Source organism: Doryrhamphus excisus, chromosome 1, assembly GCF_030265055.1.
Source record: "Doryrhamphus excisus isolate RoL2022-K1 chromosome 1, RoL_Dexc_1.0, whole genome shotgun sequence".
NCBI lineage: Eukaryota > Metazoa > Chordata > Actinopteri > Syngnathiformes > Syngnathidae > Doryrhamphus > Doryrhamphus excisus.
The window spans coordinates 10,080,708-10,099,368 of record NC_080466.1 but is presented as its reverse complement, the minus strand read 5'-3'; the positions used below and the strand labels follow the sequence as shown (position 1 = coordinate 10,099,368).

Below are 18,661 nucleotides of genomic sequence, written 5' to 3'. Positions count from 1 at the left end.
GTACGATAGATGGGGTGACCACATATTGATTATTGAAAATCAATACACTCGGCCCGGTAATGAGATTTTCAAATTATATTTGAAGTACTGTGTAACTGTAACCAAAGTAATATACTGTGACACGGGAAAAAACAGTCGATATACATAAATATGGATGTAGAACACTAATGTCTTATGCCGTTTTATTAACCGACGGACAAAGCTCGTACCTCACTAGCTAAACTGCCTCAGTACACAACTATGGCGCGTTTTAGGACAACCAAACAAACTGCAGGAGTACACTTTCCTGTGTTATCAGGCATTAATAAATTAACACTGAATTATGGTGAATGAGATGCATTTTCTCCCTATTTTCGGAGGAATAAAATTACAAGAATGAAATATTTGGGGGTTCACTGCATTTTGTACATACATTAAGTCAAAGCTCCTTTATTAAAGAAAAAGCCAGCACTCGACACTTCCCTACAGGAAAACATGACAATATTCCTTTTGAAAATATTTATAGCAAGGTCTAACACTTAATTCTTGCCTTTCACTTGGAGAATGGACATTGATGGCGAGGGAAGAAACAGAAAGCCAACAAAATATTTAAAAAAAAAAAGGCTAAATAGTGAACAGTTTAAGATACAATGACACAGAAAGATCTAAAAGTAAGGTATGCAATATTTTTTTTTCAGGACACTTGATTATTGTTTAGTACTGGGAATACTCTTTGCTCTCTAATTTGGCAATGATTCGCTCCAGCTGTCTTTTAGCTTCACATTGTGGGAAGTTACTCATTTCATAGTACTGGGGAGCAATCTTCACCAACCTGGAACACAAAAGGGTAAAAACGATGACATCATTTTAACTTACGGACTTCATTATAGTCATTCATTACAGTCTCCATCAGGACTTACCATTCTGGTTTAATATCTGTGCAAGTGCGAATGTAGTTTTTGGTGGTGAGGACAAACTCGTTGTAGAGCACCCATTCAGGCTTGTGGTCCAGGACTGTAGATGGGTGCAGTTGGACCACTTGGTTGTCTTTGACTGTGAGGTAATGACCCGTGCGCTCCAGATGCGCAACCTGCAGAGATGGACCCAACAACATCAGTACCGCACAAAGAATCTCGACGTGACAGAAGACGAAAAAATGCTCACCTGCATGAAGAAGCCGGTGCAGAGCGCCCTGCGGATGTTGATGTAGTAATCTCGACTGGTGAACTCAGTGCTCCTGCGGGGCAGGTTGAAGCGGTCCATGATCCTGGACAGCTGCTGCCGCACGTTGTCGGCAGACATCAACGAGCGGTAGTTGACGAAGTTGTCATAGCACCACTGGTTAGCCTCGTGGTCTGGAGGGGACAAACAAGATATTGAGAGCTGGTACTTGCAAGATCGTTCTGATTCATTGCGGCTGATGCTCACTTTGCTTGAAGGCGTGGTACACGTTGAGTAGAGTCAGGTGGTCGCCGTCGATGTGGGCGAACCTCATCTTGGACTCATCCGCCGCCTTCTTGGCCTCCGTAGGGCGCACAAAACACTGTGGGACTAAACAAGGTTGGTATGGGCCCCAACAAAGCCGCCCACAGGGATGAGTCAAGCATTCACAGAACAATGGAGACAAGCTGCTAAGATGCTAGGGTGCGGGTCGTCGCACCACCACACGCTCTATTGAGAGCAGTCTTAGCTTAGAGGGGTAGGGTGGGTTGGCTTTAGTATTCCCAAAGTTGTAACCATTTAACTGAAAATATATATAATAAAAGAGCTGAACTTTAAATTAGAGTGGAACAGCCGAAAGTCATCTAATAATAAAGCAGCCATAATCAAATGCGAGGATACAGACCCATTGATGGCCCCTTACGGACCTATGATCAATTAAAGTGAATGGGAACTCTAATATATTAACATATAATCATGTTCGCAGACCGATTGCTGCAGCAAATTACTTCAGATATTACGGTTACGTGATGGAAACGTGGTGATGTCAAGCAAAATGAGCCAATGAAATAGTTTACTTGCAGAGAAGTGAAAAAGAGAAACATGGCTTCCTTAAAAGGTATATACCGAAGTTTGACATGAGAGTGCAGATAATTACATAATGTAGAGCCCAGAGAGACAAATCTGCAGCCATAACACATTCATTTACAGCACAGCAAGATGCAAATGAGTGTTCACTACAGATTGTATGGCTACCGGGGCAAAACAAAAACATCCTTCACTAATGGGAGAGTTGTAAAGGAGTGTGCCTGCTGCAGAGAACTTACTACAAAGAAGAATTGTGTGACCAAAATCAAGCAAAATCAACAATAACCAGAATATCTTTAAAACAGAGGATGTAGTTTTCTCTTTAAGGACATTAAATTTGTTTTTCTGGGAACAAGTGCAATTTTAACTTAAAATATAAACTTGTGTTGATTTCACTGTTTGTACCGTTAAAGCCTTTAACCATTTCTGTGAAATTCGGTTGTTTTTCTTTCATGATGTGAAGCAGATGCCAAGTTAATTATGTTGTAATGAAACAATAGCGAGAAGTGCAGAAATGTCATATTCAAATGAGATCGTCTGACAAAATTTACGGCAAAATGAGGTTCGGACCTTCCATGTGAAAAAAAAAATGCATTCACAGTAATTAATTTTTTTCTGATCTAAAGGATTTTTTCCCTCTTTGGCTTGTTTTGCGATGCCAATACACAACAATATCAGTGATGGAGGAGATGCATGCTTATAACCATAAACTTTATAAACATAAATTTTCTCGTGACAAATGAAGGCTGACTGTTCAGTATACGAGCAATCCAATTAAATATGTATGCAAGGAGATGCTTGCATAAATAGTATGTTGATGTTTAGTTTTATTATACCATGGTTAAGTTCTGTTTATACTTGTACAACGTTAGCAATGTTCGAGATTTAAAGCATTGCCTGTACAGATAAATAAGCCTGGAACAAATTAATTCACATTACATTATATTATATAGAAGGGATAATAAACTGTTTGGAAATCACTTGAAAAACATCCTGTGTTGAAACATATTGTGCTCTACTTTGTTCCAATGTATTGAGCAGACTCCCAATTTATATTATATCAGCTAACTTGATGCCTTTCTCATCATAAACCCTTTGGTATCACTTAATTGTACTGGAGTAGCCTTGGATGTTTAAAATGTATTGAAATAAGCTTAAACAACAAAATTCATATTTTATACTGTATAATTAACAGTCTTGCGTGTTTTGGGACCCTTTTGAGCGGTGTGAATAGATCAGGATTCGCCAGGGAGTCTGTGCCAGCCCAATCTTGGGCATTACCTGACAGCATGGCAGTAATGGAAAGGATCTCGTTGGAGCAGTTGAACTCGCAGCTAGCGATGACCATCTTGGCCAGTTGGGGGTCCAAAGGGAACTCCGCCATCATGGAACCCAGCTCGGTCAAGTCACCGTCATCGTTGAGGGCGGCCAAATAGTTGAGCAGCTCCAGGGCTCTCATCAGTGTTTCGGGAGCTACGGGGAGATGGAGATCATAGAGTGAGCAGGCCATGCTAGATTAGGGAGCTTGTCGCTCTCACCTGGTGGATCCATGAAGTCAAAGTGCACAAGGTCATCAATGCCCAGCTTTTTCAGCTGCAAGACCACTGACCCCAAGTTGGAACGCAGGATTTCTGGGTACGTGTTATCCTGATAAAGGAGCGGGGGGTTGGGGGTGGGCCCACACGACTACAGTGAATATTGTTCTAGAAAGACAGCAGTCTCAAAATGAGTGAAGATGTGAGTTCACCTGCATCTCCGTTTTATAGGCTTTTTCCGTGTAGAGGCGGAAGCATTTCCCTGGACGGGTTCTGCCAGCTCGTCCCGCCCTCTGTTGGGCAGACGCCTTACTGATGGCGGTGACCAGCAAAGACTCCACTCTGATGCGGGGGTTGTACACCTGCGTATTTTACATTCATGTTAGTGTGACACGATTCTAAAACATTCTGCTCGACTCTGCTCACCTTCTGTTTGGCGAAGCCGGGATCAATAACAAACACGACGCCGTCAATTGTCAGAGAAGTCTCAGCAATGTTTGTTGACACCACAACCTATTAAATACAACTGTTAGTAAAACAATAACACGTGATGATTATTAACCTAAAAGTCTTAAGATATATACCTTTCTTCCTATTGCACCATTGGGCTTCCTTGGAGGTGGTGGCTCGAAGATCCTTTGCTGCTGCTGTGGCGGTAATGTGGAATACAATGGAATGATTTTGATGTCTCCAACTTCAGGGCCAAGGTCATCGACCTCACGCTTGATGCGTTTGCACGCTTCATCAATTTCCTGTGGAGAAAGAAAACATTGTGATGTTTCTGCATGGGATTATGACGAAGAATGTAGGTTATTCCGACAAGTATTAAGTCATATACCTCTTGACCTGTGAGAAAGAGAAGACAATCACCCTCATCTTCCTCACACATGTGAATCTGGATGACGGTGCGAATGGCGGCCTCAAGGTAGTCTCGCTCTGGCTCAGGTGTGTAGAAGATCTCCACTGGGTGTGTGCGACCAGGAATGGTCAGCAGGGGGCAGCTGTCAAAGTACACCTGGAACTTCCCGGCATCCAATGTGGCACTCATAACAATAACCTAACAAACAAAAGCAAACATTTATCAACATTTAGACTATCCGGGATTCTCTTAAGAGTATTTGTACCTTTATTGTGTCACTTCCAGCTAAAAGACGCCAAACGTAACATACACAATATTGGCTTTTTGCCGATATCCCATATAATTATATAGTCCAGCACTTGGGTTCCCAAAGTGGGGTGCACGTATCCCCTGGGGTACACCAATTGTGAATAAAAATGAAAAACAATTAGCACCTAAACAGTGCAAAGCTAATGGAGCAAAAGGGACACACGCAATGCTCTGTGTGCATTATATGAACAAATAAGTATGTTTGATTATTATTTTGTGCATTAAGAGTTTTTTATTTTATTTTGAAGATTTGAAGTTCCAATCCCCGCATAACCAGTGCTTTATTTGCAAATTGCATACCGTATTTGCAATGCAAAGGTGAAACTTTGACTTTTCTGAGCTACCAAGCTTGTTGCTGTGTGGAGCACATCACTTGCACAACAAAATCATTATCAGCAGAAACGCCGATACCAACATAAAGCTAAATCAATTATAATTCCAGTATCAGCCAATAACATCCATCAATATTATCAGATAGTCCTACAATTAAACAAGCCATTTTAAAAAGGTCCCCTAATTTGCTAGATGATATTTTCTCTTTCTGGCAAACTGAGGAAACGTGGAAAGGCTGAGCAGCCAAGACACAGAGTCCCTCAGCTACCCTTCCCAGGTTCAGACCAACTCACAGTCAATGCTGGCCATTCTGAACAGACCTTTTAGTAGTCTCCTTGGATGCTTTACTACCTCTTCATCAGGGTTAAGATCATGACATGGCATCGCCTCTGTAAGCAACTACAACTACTGTTGACTGTTTAGCTTAGTAGTTTCCTTCATCACAAGCGGACAATGGTCATTAAATAGAGGAAGACAGTTATTGCAGCTCGAACTAATCAATGCATTATATGCAATAGCCAATTTTATCGCAAAATTGAACAGGTGGGATACACGTAATGTACAATAATGCAAACCAATCACAGTCTTTAGGGTCCATGAGGTTAAAGTTTCTTTTGGAGGTGCGTGTCACACTACGCCTGAAAGTTTGCACGTAGAGAAACAAGCCAATGTTGCATTCGCTGGTTCTACACAGGAATATTACTCAGGTTTAAGTGGTTAAACTCAAAACTGATACCGGCGAAATGCAACGCAATGCGTACCTGGAGAGCAGTTAAACGTACAGGCATATTCAAGTCAGCATTGGGTACAAAAATGCGTCCTGAAGTAGCATTTTTTGGAGCCACACACTGTCAGAGGTGTGAACATACGCAGCTTATTTGCATTAAAGCCACACACACACACACACAAAACATTGTGTTCCAAGTATGGCTTACTTGCAAAACGTCTTAACTGTAGAAAAAAAGCTAAATTATGGGAAGCCCATTTAAATTACACTATCGTGGTACTTCATGACTTAGACTGAAAATAGTATAATGTGGGTCCATTAAGTCAAAAGGTGCCCAGGGTATGATTATTTGGGGATGAAGGTGTGCAATAGAGTGCAATTAAAAGTTTGCCTATGTGAACACACACCTTCAGATCTGATCGTTGCCGCACCACCTCCTTCAGCACTCCCATCAGAATATCAGTGGCCAGTGTTCGCTCGTGGGCTTCGTCTAAAATGATCACTCCGTATCGCTCCAGCAATGGGTCGTTCATGGCCTCTCTTAGCAACATACCGTCCGTCATGTACCTGTAGGGAATAGGTGAGACAATGTTACTGTGTCTATAATAAACTGTACAAGTGTACAATAAACACTACATACTTCAGTATTGTTTTAGCAGAGCTACAGTCTTCAAATCGGATGGAGTAGCCCACTTCCTGTCCGAGCATGACATCCATTTCGTCTGCCACTCTTTGGGCCACGCTCATTGCCGCCACTCTCCTTGGTTGAGTACAGGCCACAGCCCTTTTTGGCCCAGGCAGGCTCCTCACCATGTCCACACACCACTGAGGGATCTGTGGGTAAACGCAAAGGTTTAATACATTTAAAGCTAAAATAAAAAAAGGTTTTGTTTTCCCCCACCTGTGTCGTCTTTCCAGAGCCTGTCTCTCCCACAAGGACAAAGCTCTGATGGCGCGTGATGATATCGCTGAAGCTGTCCTTGTACTCCCACACGGGAAGCTGTAACCTTTTTTTCAGGATTTCATAATAGCGCGGCGTGTGCGGCAGGTTCGTGAAGGGATTGATCTGCTGCTGCATGGCCATCTGCTTTAGCTGAGGCATGGCGATGATGGCTGGCTGTGTGCTTTTGGGTGGCACAATGGAAGGCTTCACGTCTCTTTCGCGGTCTCTGTCTCTGTCACGATCACGGTCTCGGTCTCTGTCCCTGTCCCTGGAATGATCCCCACGGTCTCGGTCTGAGTCTCGGTCACGCCTGTCAGTGTCAAAAAGGTGAGATTTTCAATTTGGAAAATCAATTTCACATTATTTGTAACTTAAATGTAAACTTGTTTCTGACCTTTGACCGCCATGACACCATTAGCACTACATTAAATGAGCTGCTAACTGTATACAAATGGGCTACATTAATAGCATTTTAAATTATTACTGTTATTATTACTATTGTGTGATGAAGAATTAAGATCGCTCGACAGATTTTAAATATATGTAAATACATTATGTTATTTGCTGCTTGTGTTAGCCAGATAGCTAGCTAGTTAGCAAGCAGGGTACGGTTGCTAGCATACCGCTAACTTGCACACACGTGCCTCAGTCAGTAAGGGTGATGCTAGCTAATGATGTCCATCCTAAATATGTGTATCTAGAGTGAATATATTTACCTGATTGGATTAAAAGTTATTTCAATGGCTTGTACCCGAGTATACAGCTACACCATTACCCGCTAACGTTAGCTATATTGTCTCGACACCCATTTAAAATCACTCCGGAGGCTTTTAGCCAACTAGCAGCAGTCCGCACGAGCGTAACTGGTTTAAAATCGACATATTAGTGAGAACTGCCGTTACCCTTCAGACCGCTTCTTGCTGGCGTAGTCATCACCCAAATCCAAACGATGTCTTTTGGACATCTTTAGGAGAGAATAACACCTGGCTTTTGATTATCAATAACAGCGGCCACTATCTACCGGTTTGAATCCAACTCCTCGGTTTCCTGATTATGGCGTTTACTCGTTTGAATTTGGTTGTAGAGTTTCGTAAGCAAATGGGGTACGTTACCGCCACCTGCTGTCCGGGAGTTGAAACACTACCCCTCCATAGCACATATTGAGAACTATTGTCACGTTATTGTTTTTGTGCTTGAAATACACCCTCCCCTAACATAATACGGACTACTAAATCGATATCACATTTTAGTAAGTCATCATTTTCTGAGTTACGTTCCGAATGTTATATGTAAACAGTAATATGAAAAGTAAACAGTTATGTGCTCCACCCTCAGCAAGCGACGCCCACTGACTGGCTTATACAACAATGATTTTTTTCTTTCTTTAAACCTTATACTTTTCTTCGTCTCACGGTGTCTGTACTGGATCTTCGTTTTTTGCTTGTCGGTTTTTGATACTATGCATCAACAGTGGTGAGTTTATAGCATTTACTTTATAATAATATTAACTTATACACAATACACACTTGTCCATAATTTTGTAACTTTTTGTCACTTGGGGCATCCTCCATATGGTGGCATCTTTTTCATTCTTCTTTGCCTATCGAACGAATGTACAATCAATGCATCGATGATAATAATGTGTAATATGTATGTATGATATTTAACTACCTGCAATATGACCAATGCAACTGATTAAATTCAGATGCTAAAATAAAAAGCCTGTAGCATCTAGCATAACGGCAAATTTCTAGCAGGCACTCTTGTTTTTTTTGTACAAAACACTGTGCATATTCTTCAGTACCAATAATGTTGGATCACTTTGGATAACATTACATACAGAAACTACGAAGCCTGTTCTTATGTCCATGCAATACCTATAAAACGCCACTAGGTGACAGTATCCCTCTGTAAACATCTGCTCCCTCTTCATTAGGTGTCTTCAAAGGAAACAGCTGTTTACTTCTCTTGACATTTGCATGTCAGTTAAAAATGTTAAATCATCAAATAATTATCAACGGACAGATTATAAAGGGGTGTGTGTTTACCTGAACGCTGGCGACAATTGGAGTGTTACTTTTAAGGAGGAAAACCCATTGTATAAAACTTTATAAAATGACAAGACTTAGCTCTCTTTGACCACATGGTCATTTATTAAGTACATTGCACAACATGGCAGTAACAGTAATTGTTTTACTAGAGTTGTAGAGTTAATAAAATAGAAGCGTTATTTGGAGTATTTCTGGTATTAAATGTATGTGATCCAACAGCATGTGCTTTGTTTTACCCTCATTTTTATTCATTCATTTTCTACTGCTTTTCCTCACGAGGGTCGTGGGGGGTGCTGGAGCCTATCCCAGCTGTCTTTGGGTGAGAGGCGGGGTACACCCTGGACTGGTCGCAAGCCAATAACAGGGCACATATAGACAAACAACCATTCACACTCACACTCATACCTATGGACAATTTGGAGTCGCCAATTAACCTAGCATGTTTTTGGAATGTGGGAGGAACATGCAAACTCCACACAGAGATGGCTGAGGGTGGAATCAAACCCTGGTCTCCTAGCTGTGAGGTCTGTACGCTAACCACTCAACCACCGTGCAGCCACCCTCATTTTTAGTTGCTTTTAATTTTATTATACAGTGGTTAACTTCCTGGAACAAATACATTCACTTAGATTATTTGCTATGGGTTCATTGGCTGATTTAGTAGGAGGTTTGACTTTTCAGTAGCCTGGTATTGACTGGCAACCAGTTCAGGGTGTACCCCGTCTCACCACGAATCAGCTGGGATAGGCGACCCTAGTGAGGATGGATGAACTATGGACTATAGAGTATATAGTTAAATGTGTTTTGATGTCTTCCAGGTCAATGCATATAGCAGTGCTGCTTGTGCTGGTTGTCTTCCAATGTGTCTCAGGTGACAGCGACACTTTGGCTCCACCAGAGGTCCCACAGAACAATGGTACCTTGTATGCAGCCTGTAAGATGAGACCAAGCTCCTCGCTGGCTGAGGGTTTACCCAAAGTCTACGGCCAAGTCCTGTTCAAGCAGGATTATCCTCACGGAAAGCTCAAAGTCCTACTCGGCTTTCACGGTTTCCCCGGGGGGAGCGAGCCAAGGGCGGTGCACATCCACCAGTACGGAGATCTGCAACAGGGGTGCGATTCCACCGGGGGACACTACAACCCCCTAAGTGTTGATCACCCTAACCACCCTGGAGATTTTGGACACTTTGCTCCCCATCAAGGCAAAATCTATGCAATGTTGGAGTCTGAGGCCACACTGTTTGGGGGGTTGTCTGTGCTTGGAAGAGCAGTGGTGGTCCATGAGAGGAGGGATGACTTTGGTCAAGGGGGAGATGCTGGCAGTCTGCTGCATGGAAATGCAGGTCGCAGGCTGGGCTGCTGCATTATTGGCATTTCCTCTCCCAATCTCTGGAATATGTACTATCCACAGATCAATAAGCGTGTGCAAGGAATTTAATTCCATATTATTGTAGATCTTCTATAACTAGCTCATAACGTATTTAACTTCAGGACATGAATCTTGGTCTTTCTGCTTTTTAGACTCAACAAACCAGTATGAAAACTACAGGGTGGGCCATAAGATTGATATATATATATATTTTAAAGCTCTATGGGGCACTTGAAGGTCATGGTATATCAGTTGAAGATACGAAACATTATTCATCTCAAGGAACGTATCACCAATGCCATTATAAACATCCATAACTTCGACTGTGCTAATGCAAGTTAATGAACAGTGTAAAACACACAAAGTCATCAAAACAATGGTAATCATATACAACATATGATATAAATAAAAACAGTTGTTCAATATGAATGAATCGAAATGGAAACTTATGACCCACTCTGTACTGTATTATGCAGAATTTGATGTATTTTCCAAACAAAGTAGATATACAGCAGAGCTAGACTTAATAGAGTTAGAGTTAATACTTTCACCACAACAATGACCAGTGCTATAAATTTGGCATCATAAAAGTTTTCTGTAAAGTATGCATTTGAATTGAATATGTTTGGAATAAAAGTGGATTTAAATTTGATGTCTTTTTTGAGTGGTAAGTGGATTGTGACCCATTTGTAAAATTACATTCAATATAAAGTGGACCACCTTTTTCAAGACCTGTTTTTACATGTTTTTGTCTTACAACCACAGACGACTGTAGCGGTTGCAGCAACGCAGTGTGCCCCATTTTCCATCAAGATGTGGATTATTTTTACACCTGTCCCCATTTGCTACATAACATCATTTCATGTTCCATCTTCTGTGTCCATAATGATTGCCTGTTTGTTTGCCTGTTTGCTTTGTAGTGAGTTGTATTGTTGGGAGTGTCCTGTCCCTGGCTGCTGTTACCTTAGCAAATGATGGCTGAAGGGATGGACGTTTCTAAACAGTGGTCACCAACCTTTTTGAGGCCAAGATTCCTAGTGTCAGACGTGAACATGCGCTGGTACCGACGGACAGATTTTGAGGTCTGGGCTTCAGGCTAGAACCTGTGGGTTGCGTGGCTGGAGGGCGGCGAGGCGGACGCCCGTGTTTAGTGGTCAAAATACATGCCTGTTGGCCACTCTGTGGGAGAGGGTGGCACTGGTGTACTGTAATAATAGATTTTGTTTCCCAATATTCTCGTGATAGACCAGCGAAGTCCCAACGATCGATTGACGGGTTGGTGACCCTGTTCTAAAAGGATCCTGGAATGTATGGGGGTAATTGTCTTGTTTTTACCACAGTGTCAAACAGAAGGTGCTGTACCGTCTGTCCCTTCAGCAAACTCCTGCTCTCGCTGCATGTCTTGCTCCTCGGCGACACATTCATCTACAATGAAACATTCCGTTTCTCCACTTTCTACTCCCTCTTTGTCTTTCTCTCCTCCTCTTCTTCCTTCGGTGACCTCACATGTCACTGAGGGTTGCTCTGAAGGTGTTGGCACGATGGGCATGTTCATATCACCTTCAGGAACCTCATCCCTGCTGGTCTGATGGCTGACTGGCTCCTCCTCTGATGACAATGGTGGTGGTGATGTCTCAGGAGGTTCTGCTGGTGTTCTGCTGTCTTGTGTTAGAAGTCCTGATGATTTCTGCTGGCCCTCGTTTTGCGACTCTCCTTTGACAAGACACACACACACACGCACTGAAACACACCTTAAGAAAAAATATCAACATCTTGACCATCATCTTATTTCTAACCTGTTGCGCTGTTTGCTTGTAGGTCTTTCAGCTCTATTGTGAAGAGAAAATGTTACTTGTCTTCATATGTTGCAAAGCATGTAACATGAAAGGTATCATGAGGAGAAAACCAGAGAGAAACATACTTCCACAAATGCCCACAGACACGTGGTAAGTGAGGCCTTCGGGAGCAAGAAACAAAGAGGAGAGGAAAGAATTAGTCACCTCCGTCCTTTGTCACTTTTGTGGGTGGAATGGCCAGTCATCCAAATACTAGTGTAGCCCGAGCTGACACAAGGAGTAGTCTGTGTACTATTTACAGTCTAAAAAATACATACTTTAAAATACTTTTTTTTTTTATTTTTACTCTTCAGACCCGTGGTAGGGGCGATACTTCTTTCATTTAGATGATCTTTGTTTGCTCCTCTGTTAAATACAGTACCAGTCAAAGGCTTCGACACAGATGTCCAAACCTTTGACTGATAGATTATCTATTATTATATCCAGATTATCTATTTTATAAGCAGAATGTCTATATTGTTAGTACAACTATTACAACAATTAATCAATGATTAATCGATTATCCAATTAATCAACAACTATTTTAGTAATCAATTAATATTTCTTTAATTTAAAGTTGTACATATCAACTTATTTCAGCTTCTCAAATGTGAATATTTTTAAATTTCTATAGTCAGCCATGAAAGCAGACCCATTTTCTTTGTGTTTTAGGCAAACCAAGCTATTCACACACGCACACACATCAGAAAAAAGGTGGTCAACCACTAACTGTTTGTGTTTGGTTCATATTGACTTAGTCCAACCACGGCCTAACAGATTATACTTGATTAAACCACAAAGCTAGTTGCAGTACAAACCAGTACAGCAAATTACCTTCAAGATATAATCGTCCTACCTAATTAATTTTGTGTGTGTGCACGCACACGTGTTTAAAAGTCATTAGAGAACAACATGCAGTATAAGAAGTGAGAAGATGTGTTCACATGCATACAGTACGATAGAAAGATCATAGTCTTCATTCAGTGTTTACACTCTTTGACATTTTTTGTAAATAAATAGATGCTAAGCTAGTGATACCCAAAGTAATACCTCAGAACAGGTATCGGTCCAAACTTACCATTCTTTGTGCAATAGATGCCCAACAAAGTTTAAAGTTGTCGCTTCCCGTGCGGCAGTTTTTGCACACAGCAGTTTGTTTTTTTGTTTATGACCTCATAATTTGCAAATGCAAATGAACTAATCGTCGGTTGCATGTTACATCCAGAAATGTAATCCAAACCCTCATTGTTTGTTTTTAAACCTGATTTAGCAGAAATATTTAATGATGCAGATGCTGTGGGCAAATTTACTGGCTTGGTTGGAATGACATAATAATCACATTAGTAGAATACTTCAAATGGGGGCACATTTTCACCGAAAATCTATTTTCAAGTCATCAGACTAAAGTTCGAGTCCCAAATCCTGTACAAGTCAAGTTAAAAGTCATTAATGATATTTGATATTTAAAGATATTAGCATCTACCTGGCAGACTCCATACTCCAGACGTCTCAAGAGTTTTAAGCTTCTTCTCCAGCTCTGCAACTCGATTTCCAAGAACCCTGCAAAAAAACAAACAAACATTGGTGTAAATAGGCTAAGTTTATATGAACACATATTCCTCCCACACTCATGTTAAATTAAAAAAAAAATCATTCACATAAAAACACATTCATCGACTGTCATGTACTTTCTGGCTGACAGCTGACTTTATTCTTCACATTATCTAATAAATCTGTTCATCAATATGGTATTACAGTAGATCAGGGGTCATCAACACAACCACAACGCTATAAGTCAATAAATAACACACATTTTGGGCATATATGACAATGTTTACAAAAGTAAACAAAACAACCCATGTGTCAAGAATGGGTAAATTTAGCAATTAAACACCCAAAATACACTGGTGAGTCAAATTGCAAATTGTAAATGCAAATGTACTGTAAGGCTGCATCACATTGGAACCAGCACCAGAGTAAGACCTCTGTTGGAGAGATGGTCTCTCTTTTAAACCATGTTCAAAGGTTTGGAGAAAAGTGGTTGTAAATCCTTTATTTACATCTATGATCCATTGTTTGATATGAGTAAACTATTTCCTGTCTGTAATATGCTTTCAATAAGTTAAATGTTTTATGTTGTGCCCATATCATCACTAAAGGGGTGCCTCAAGGCACCAAATGAATCATCTTTGACCGGAAACATGATCTCACCCCTACTCCCAAAATTAATTATTGAATTTAATTATACAAGTTGGTAGACTGGACATCACTCCATACCAGACGGCTCCGTCACTGGCTCCAGCTCATCTACAAAACCATACTTGGCATCACACCCTTCTATCGCTCTTCCCTCTTACGTCTTTCTCACTCTGCTTTCAATCTAAGGTCCAGTAATTACATTAAACTCGCCATCCCCAAAGTTCGTACAGTCTTTGGACGCAGCGCTTTCTGGGTTGCTGCAGCTAATGACTGGAACGCCCTACAAAACTCTCTAAAACTTTAAGCCTTCACATCTCTCTCTGCCTTTAAACAAAACTTGCAACTAATTACATCTGACTCATGCACTTGCTGATTAGGCCTATTGCGATATCCCATTGCTTTAATGTTGTTGTTTCATGCTTTTGTATGGTGTGTATGGTACATATTTACTGTATTGATATTTGTAATTTTACATAATGTTGTTCTTATTTTCAGCACTCCCCACTCCTGTCAAAGTGCTTTTGCTCTTTGTTTAGGCTGCATTGTAAATAAGAATTTGTTCTTAAATTGCTTGCCTGGGTAAATAAAGGTAAAATAAAAATAAAATAAATATCACTCAGAAGAGTTTTTTTAACTGGTAAGATTTTTGCTAGAAATTAGGTTTGCATCTGGATGAGGGACCAAAAGGCATATATTAAAATATCTGTATTCATGAGGACATAGGCCGAGTGTGCATATTACTAAGACTTGTATTTTGGCTAAATATTTCGATAAGTATGAAAAGTACGAAAAATGAACCAAATTAGTCTTGGAAATAAAGTGGCAATATAACTTACATAAACATTGCCTGTACTGATGATAAAGGATTGATGAATGTGACAGTTTGGACCCTGAACCAAACAATTTACTTTTCAGAGCCAATCATATTGAAGGAACAGATTGTGGTTGAAATTAGAGGTGCCATTGTTACTTGTTAATTTGCCGCTGGTGCTGAATCAGCATGTTCTTCTCGTGAATGGTTTCCAGGAGAGCGGTGGCCAGAGACTTGAGGTCCGAGATAGACTGGGAGGTGACAGGTAACGTGCAGCCGCTTTCCTCAGAAAGCAGCTCCTTCACTACACACACAGACAGACAGAGATGCTTGGCATCAGTACAGAAGACATAATGTACATGTATATATATATATATATGTATATATATATATATGTATACAAGTCATGAGCGTGTGTATGAAATGAAATGCAACCTTGTTTGGCTGAGAGCACTCCGGTGAGTGCACTACTGTTGGGCTTCCCACATGCTTTGATGTTCTTTCTGCACTCCAATGCACTCTGAGATGAGGTCAAATAGGAAAAATATCAGTATGAAGAATAATTACAATTTACATTTGAATAGCTTTAGGGCTCCCCTATAGGTAGAAAGTGTATCTTACCTTTCAAAAGACAAAAACCAATGAAACAGATGAAAGCTGAAGCAATTTTTCCATTAAGAAAATAATGTAAATCTTGTAGTTTCTAATGTTCCCGCAGTAATTCTGGAGCTTGCGCATTATGGTGTAAATAAAGAATAATAGGAGGGTAAATATGACTATAGGGGTGTTATTTCATGTTTACAGGGCTCTAATGTAAAAAAACTGGGTTTATAAAGTCCTAAAACAAAAACATTCATTATATTAACAATGATTCCTACTTGGCGGATATTTAGGTCATGAACCAAATAACCGTGATCAATGAGGGACAACTGTAAACCGATGATTTTGTTATGTGCAATTGTACAATAACCAAGACAAAAGCAAAACAAAACCAAAGCAAAATTGTGGCAAGATTTTTCTTCGAAAAATTATTCATACAAAAACCGTGGTGTTGGGGAAAAACAAAATTTGACTGTTTGTAAAAGTCTGTCATTCATTGAATACACACAGCTGCTTTAACACCCATTTCATTAATGTCATATGTCAAAAAGTTACCTTTTATTAGTCAGGCAGTGGTGTCCAAAACTTTTTCCACCACTGAAAAATCTAACAAATGTGGGGGGGGGGATATAAATTGTTGAAAAATCCTACAGCCGAGCCATTTAGATAAGCTAAGCTATGGAGTTTTTTTCCTTTACACTTTTCTAACATTTTTTAAACTCTTTTTTGTCAATGTTTTTCTTTTTAACTTTTCTTCATAAATTAGATTTTTTACAATGTGGTCAAAAACAAATGGCCACCCCCGGAGTAACATATTGAATGGAAAATCAATACATGTACCTTGTACTTGCCCAGATTAGTTTTGAGCAAGGTGACCTCTTCCTGAAGTTGACAGAGCCGATCGTGCAGATACCTAAAAAGCAGTTGATGGTATTTGTTAGCTGCAGTATAGAATGGGTGGAAAGATGGAGGTATTTGGTAGGTTTCAGCATCGGTATCTTCATGTGCTTGAGCAGAATACACATAAAGGTCCCCCCCCCCCCCAACAAACCTGTTCTCCATGCAGAGCGCATCAATGTCCATAATCCGCACTGCGCCGTTCCCAACAATGTGGTTCATCTCCACGTTGAGGCGATGCGCTTTCTGCTGGAACACGTCACGCTCTGCCCGTACGTCCTGAAGCTCATCGCTGAGAGATTTCACACTGTGCTCCAGAACCTCATTCTAAAAAAACAGCAAATAGTCAAAAGGTAACTGGGGCTGACAAAAGATGCGTTAACAGTACTCAGCACTCACCTGCTCTCTGGCTCTCTCCAGCTGTTTGACGAGGTCTTCACGCTCGTGTGCTGGAAAATGGCGAGCTCCCACCTCATCATCTCCTAACCTTTGCTTGGTGATGGTCATTCTTAACAGCTGAATATAAAAACATTATAAGAACCTGATAGCTCAGTCAAGATTATGCTATATTGATGGATTAAGGGAAAAAAAAGTACAGCACCTTGTTGTCTCCCTGTGCTTCCGCCAGGCGTTGTTTCAACTCCTTCACCTCCTCACAAAGACCATTGCTTTTTTCTCTGGAGTCCCTCAGGAGTTGAATTAAATTCACCTGTGTGGAGAAGAAAAGGTCCTTCAGTTTGGACATTTCATTCTTACAGGGCTTTGAAGGTAACACTTACTTGGTTGCGTTTTTCGGGAGGTAAAGACACATCTCCATCCTGTTGTTTTTTGAAAATAGAAAGTTACACACGTCATCATGTTTGGCTTGGACGAAGAAGTCCACATTTATCTTCTCTTACAATGAGTTCTCTGTACTTCTTCTTGAGTCCTTGGTGGCGCTCTCGAAGCTGGTTGGCCATCAACTTGAACTGATCCCTCTCCTGCTGGCAGGTGTCCAGCTCCTTGGACAGGATCAGGAGAGCTTCCTTCTTACTCTCCAACTTGCTCTTACAAATAAGGAACTACGCACGGATCCAAATAACATTTAAAACATCAATACTACTACTAATAATAATAATACATTTTATTTGTATAGCGCTTTTCAAAATACTCAAAGACACTTTACAGAAGAATGAAGTTGAATAAAGCAAGTAAACAGAATAGAAGACACACCAAAATACAACATTCATTGGTTAATACACAGTTAAAACATGAGTAAAAGCGGAGCGGGGCACTAGGAGACAAATGTCATAATTAAGGGACATATTTTACAACTCATATTCAAATGCACTATGAAAAATTACTGAAAAAGCAGACATATAATATACTGTATTTGGTTTTGGTTTTATGTGTGGCGTTCAGTGCTTCTGCATAGATAAATGTATAGTCCAATTCAACGAACAGCACAGTAGCACATGCAAAACAAATAGTTTTGAGGTGATATCCGGTGTACAAAGTTTGGAATCCACTGATTTCAGGCATGTCTTTATAAAATGTCTATGCGGATTCAAGGTAAAGAGAGAAAGAAAAAAATCACTTCCTTGTTCACGTGTCTGCCCTGCAGGCAAAAAGAGGACTACTTTAACAATGTGAGCTATTTTACCGTAAATTACTAAATCAAAATAAGGACGCCATTGCGATATATGCTGTAGGTGTGAACAGTGGTCATATTAGTTAGTTTTTTTTACCTCGTTGACCATCCCCTGCCATTCACCGTCACTCCTCCTAGACGGATCCATTTCTCTCGTAAACAAAATAACCCTCACGACGCTAAATATTAAATTGACTTCTCTTTTCTGTTCAGTGTCATGTTTTAAGCATCAACCAGACAGATTAGCAGGACGCACAACGCAGACCGCATCACCGGAGATGTTCTTGTTCGCATTGGTTTATTAGCATACCGGTTAGCAGGACTCTTGTGCCATTCTCAGCCAATCCTATTCGTTCTCCAAAGTCACATGCATTGTCACGTGTTTTCAAAACATGGTGGTAGTTTACGCTGCGTTACCTGTCATCCAGCAACAAGCATCAAATAAACATGGCTGTTGAGACATTTGAACATAAACAGATTATGTTTTTTATGTGTTTTTTATGTCTGTGAGCTCCCCGCTTCTAATATAAAATCGCGATAATTGTATTCAGTAAGAT

At 40.5% G+C, this 18,661-nt stretch overlaps 3 protein-coding genes across 7 annotated transcripts; 1 reads left to right on the top strand and 2 right to left on the bottom strand.

The window, feature by feature from the left end:
- Nucleotides 1-256: 256 nt before the first annotated feature.
- On the bottom strand, nucleotides 257-7,784 carry LOC131126437 (ATP-dependent RNA helicase DHX15). Its single transcript, XM_058068972.1, has 14 exons — nucleotides 7,616-7,784; nucleotides 6,672-7,023; nucleotides 6,411-6,604; nucleotides 6,178-6,337; nucleotides 4,381-4,599; nucleotides 4,127-4,294; nucleotides 3,969-4,055; nucleotides 3,755-3,904; nucleotides 3,546-3,654; nucleotides 3,289-3,480; nucleotides 1,408-1,530; nucleotides 1,144-1,334; nucleotides 900-1,069; nucleotides 257-811 (listed from the first exon to the last, which is right to left on the bottom strand). Exons 1-14 carry the CDS (start codon nucleotides 7,675-7,677, stop codon nucleotides 694-696), a joined length of 2,295 nt encoding a protein of 764 aa, XP_057924955.1. The 5' UTR covers nucleotides 7,678-7,784; the 3' UTR covers nucleotides 257-693.
- LOC131126466 (extracellular superoxide dismutase [Cu-Zn]-like) lies at nucleotides 7,428-10,784 on the top strand. Of its 2 annotated transcripts, XM_058069047.1 has the most exons (3): nucleotides 7,428-7,962; nucleotides 8,049-8,186; nucleotides 9,583-10,784. In XM_058069047.1, exons 2-3 carry the CDS (start codon nucleotides 8,173-8,175, stop codon nucleotides 10,199-10,201), a joined length of 633 nt encoding a protein of 210 aa, XP_057925030.1. In that variant the 5' UTR covers nucleotides 7,428-7,962; nucleotides 8,049-8,172; the 3' UTR covers nucleotides 10,202-10,784. The 2 variants fall into 2 exon arrangements, with proteins under 2 accessions (XP_057925030.1, XP_057925021.1); XM_058069038.1 differs by having other exon boundaries at nucleotides 7,428-8,186.
- LOC131126453 (coiled-coil domain-containing protein 149-like) lies at nucleotides 8,860-18,428 on the bottom strand. Of its 4 annotated transcripts, none has more exons than XM_058068995.1 (13): nucleotides 18,202-18,428; nucleotides 17,374-17,535; nucleotides 17,254-17,292; nucleotides 17,076-17,183; nucleotides 16,874-16,990; nucleotides 16,629-16,801; nucleotides 16,418-16,490; nucleotides 15,413-15,497; nucleotides 15,137-15,281; nucleotides 13,451-13,527; nucleotides 12,054-12,089; nucleotides 11,929-11,961; nucleotides 8,860-11,845 (listed from the first exon to the last, which is right to left on the bottom strand). In XM_058068995.1, the coding sequence occupies exons 1-13, from the start codon at nucleotides 18,250-18,252 to the stop codon at nucleotides 11,475-11,477; spliced, it is 1,470 nt and encodes a 489-aa protein (XP_057924978.1). In that variant the 5' UTR covers nucleotides 18,253-18,428; the 3' UTR covers nucleotides 8,860-11,474. The 4 variants fall into 4 exon arrangements, with proteins under 4 accessions (XP_057924978.1, XP_057924988.1, XP_057924997.1 ...); XM_058069005.1 differs by having other exon boundaries at nucleotides 8,860-11,842; XM_058069014.1 differs by lacking the exon at nucleotides 12,054-12,089.
- Nucleotides 18,429-18,661: the final 233 nt, after the last annotated feature.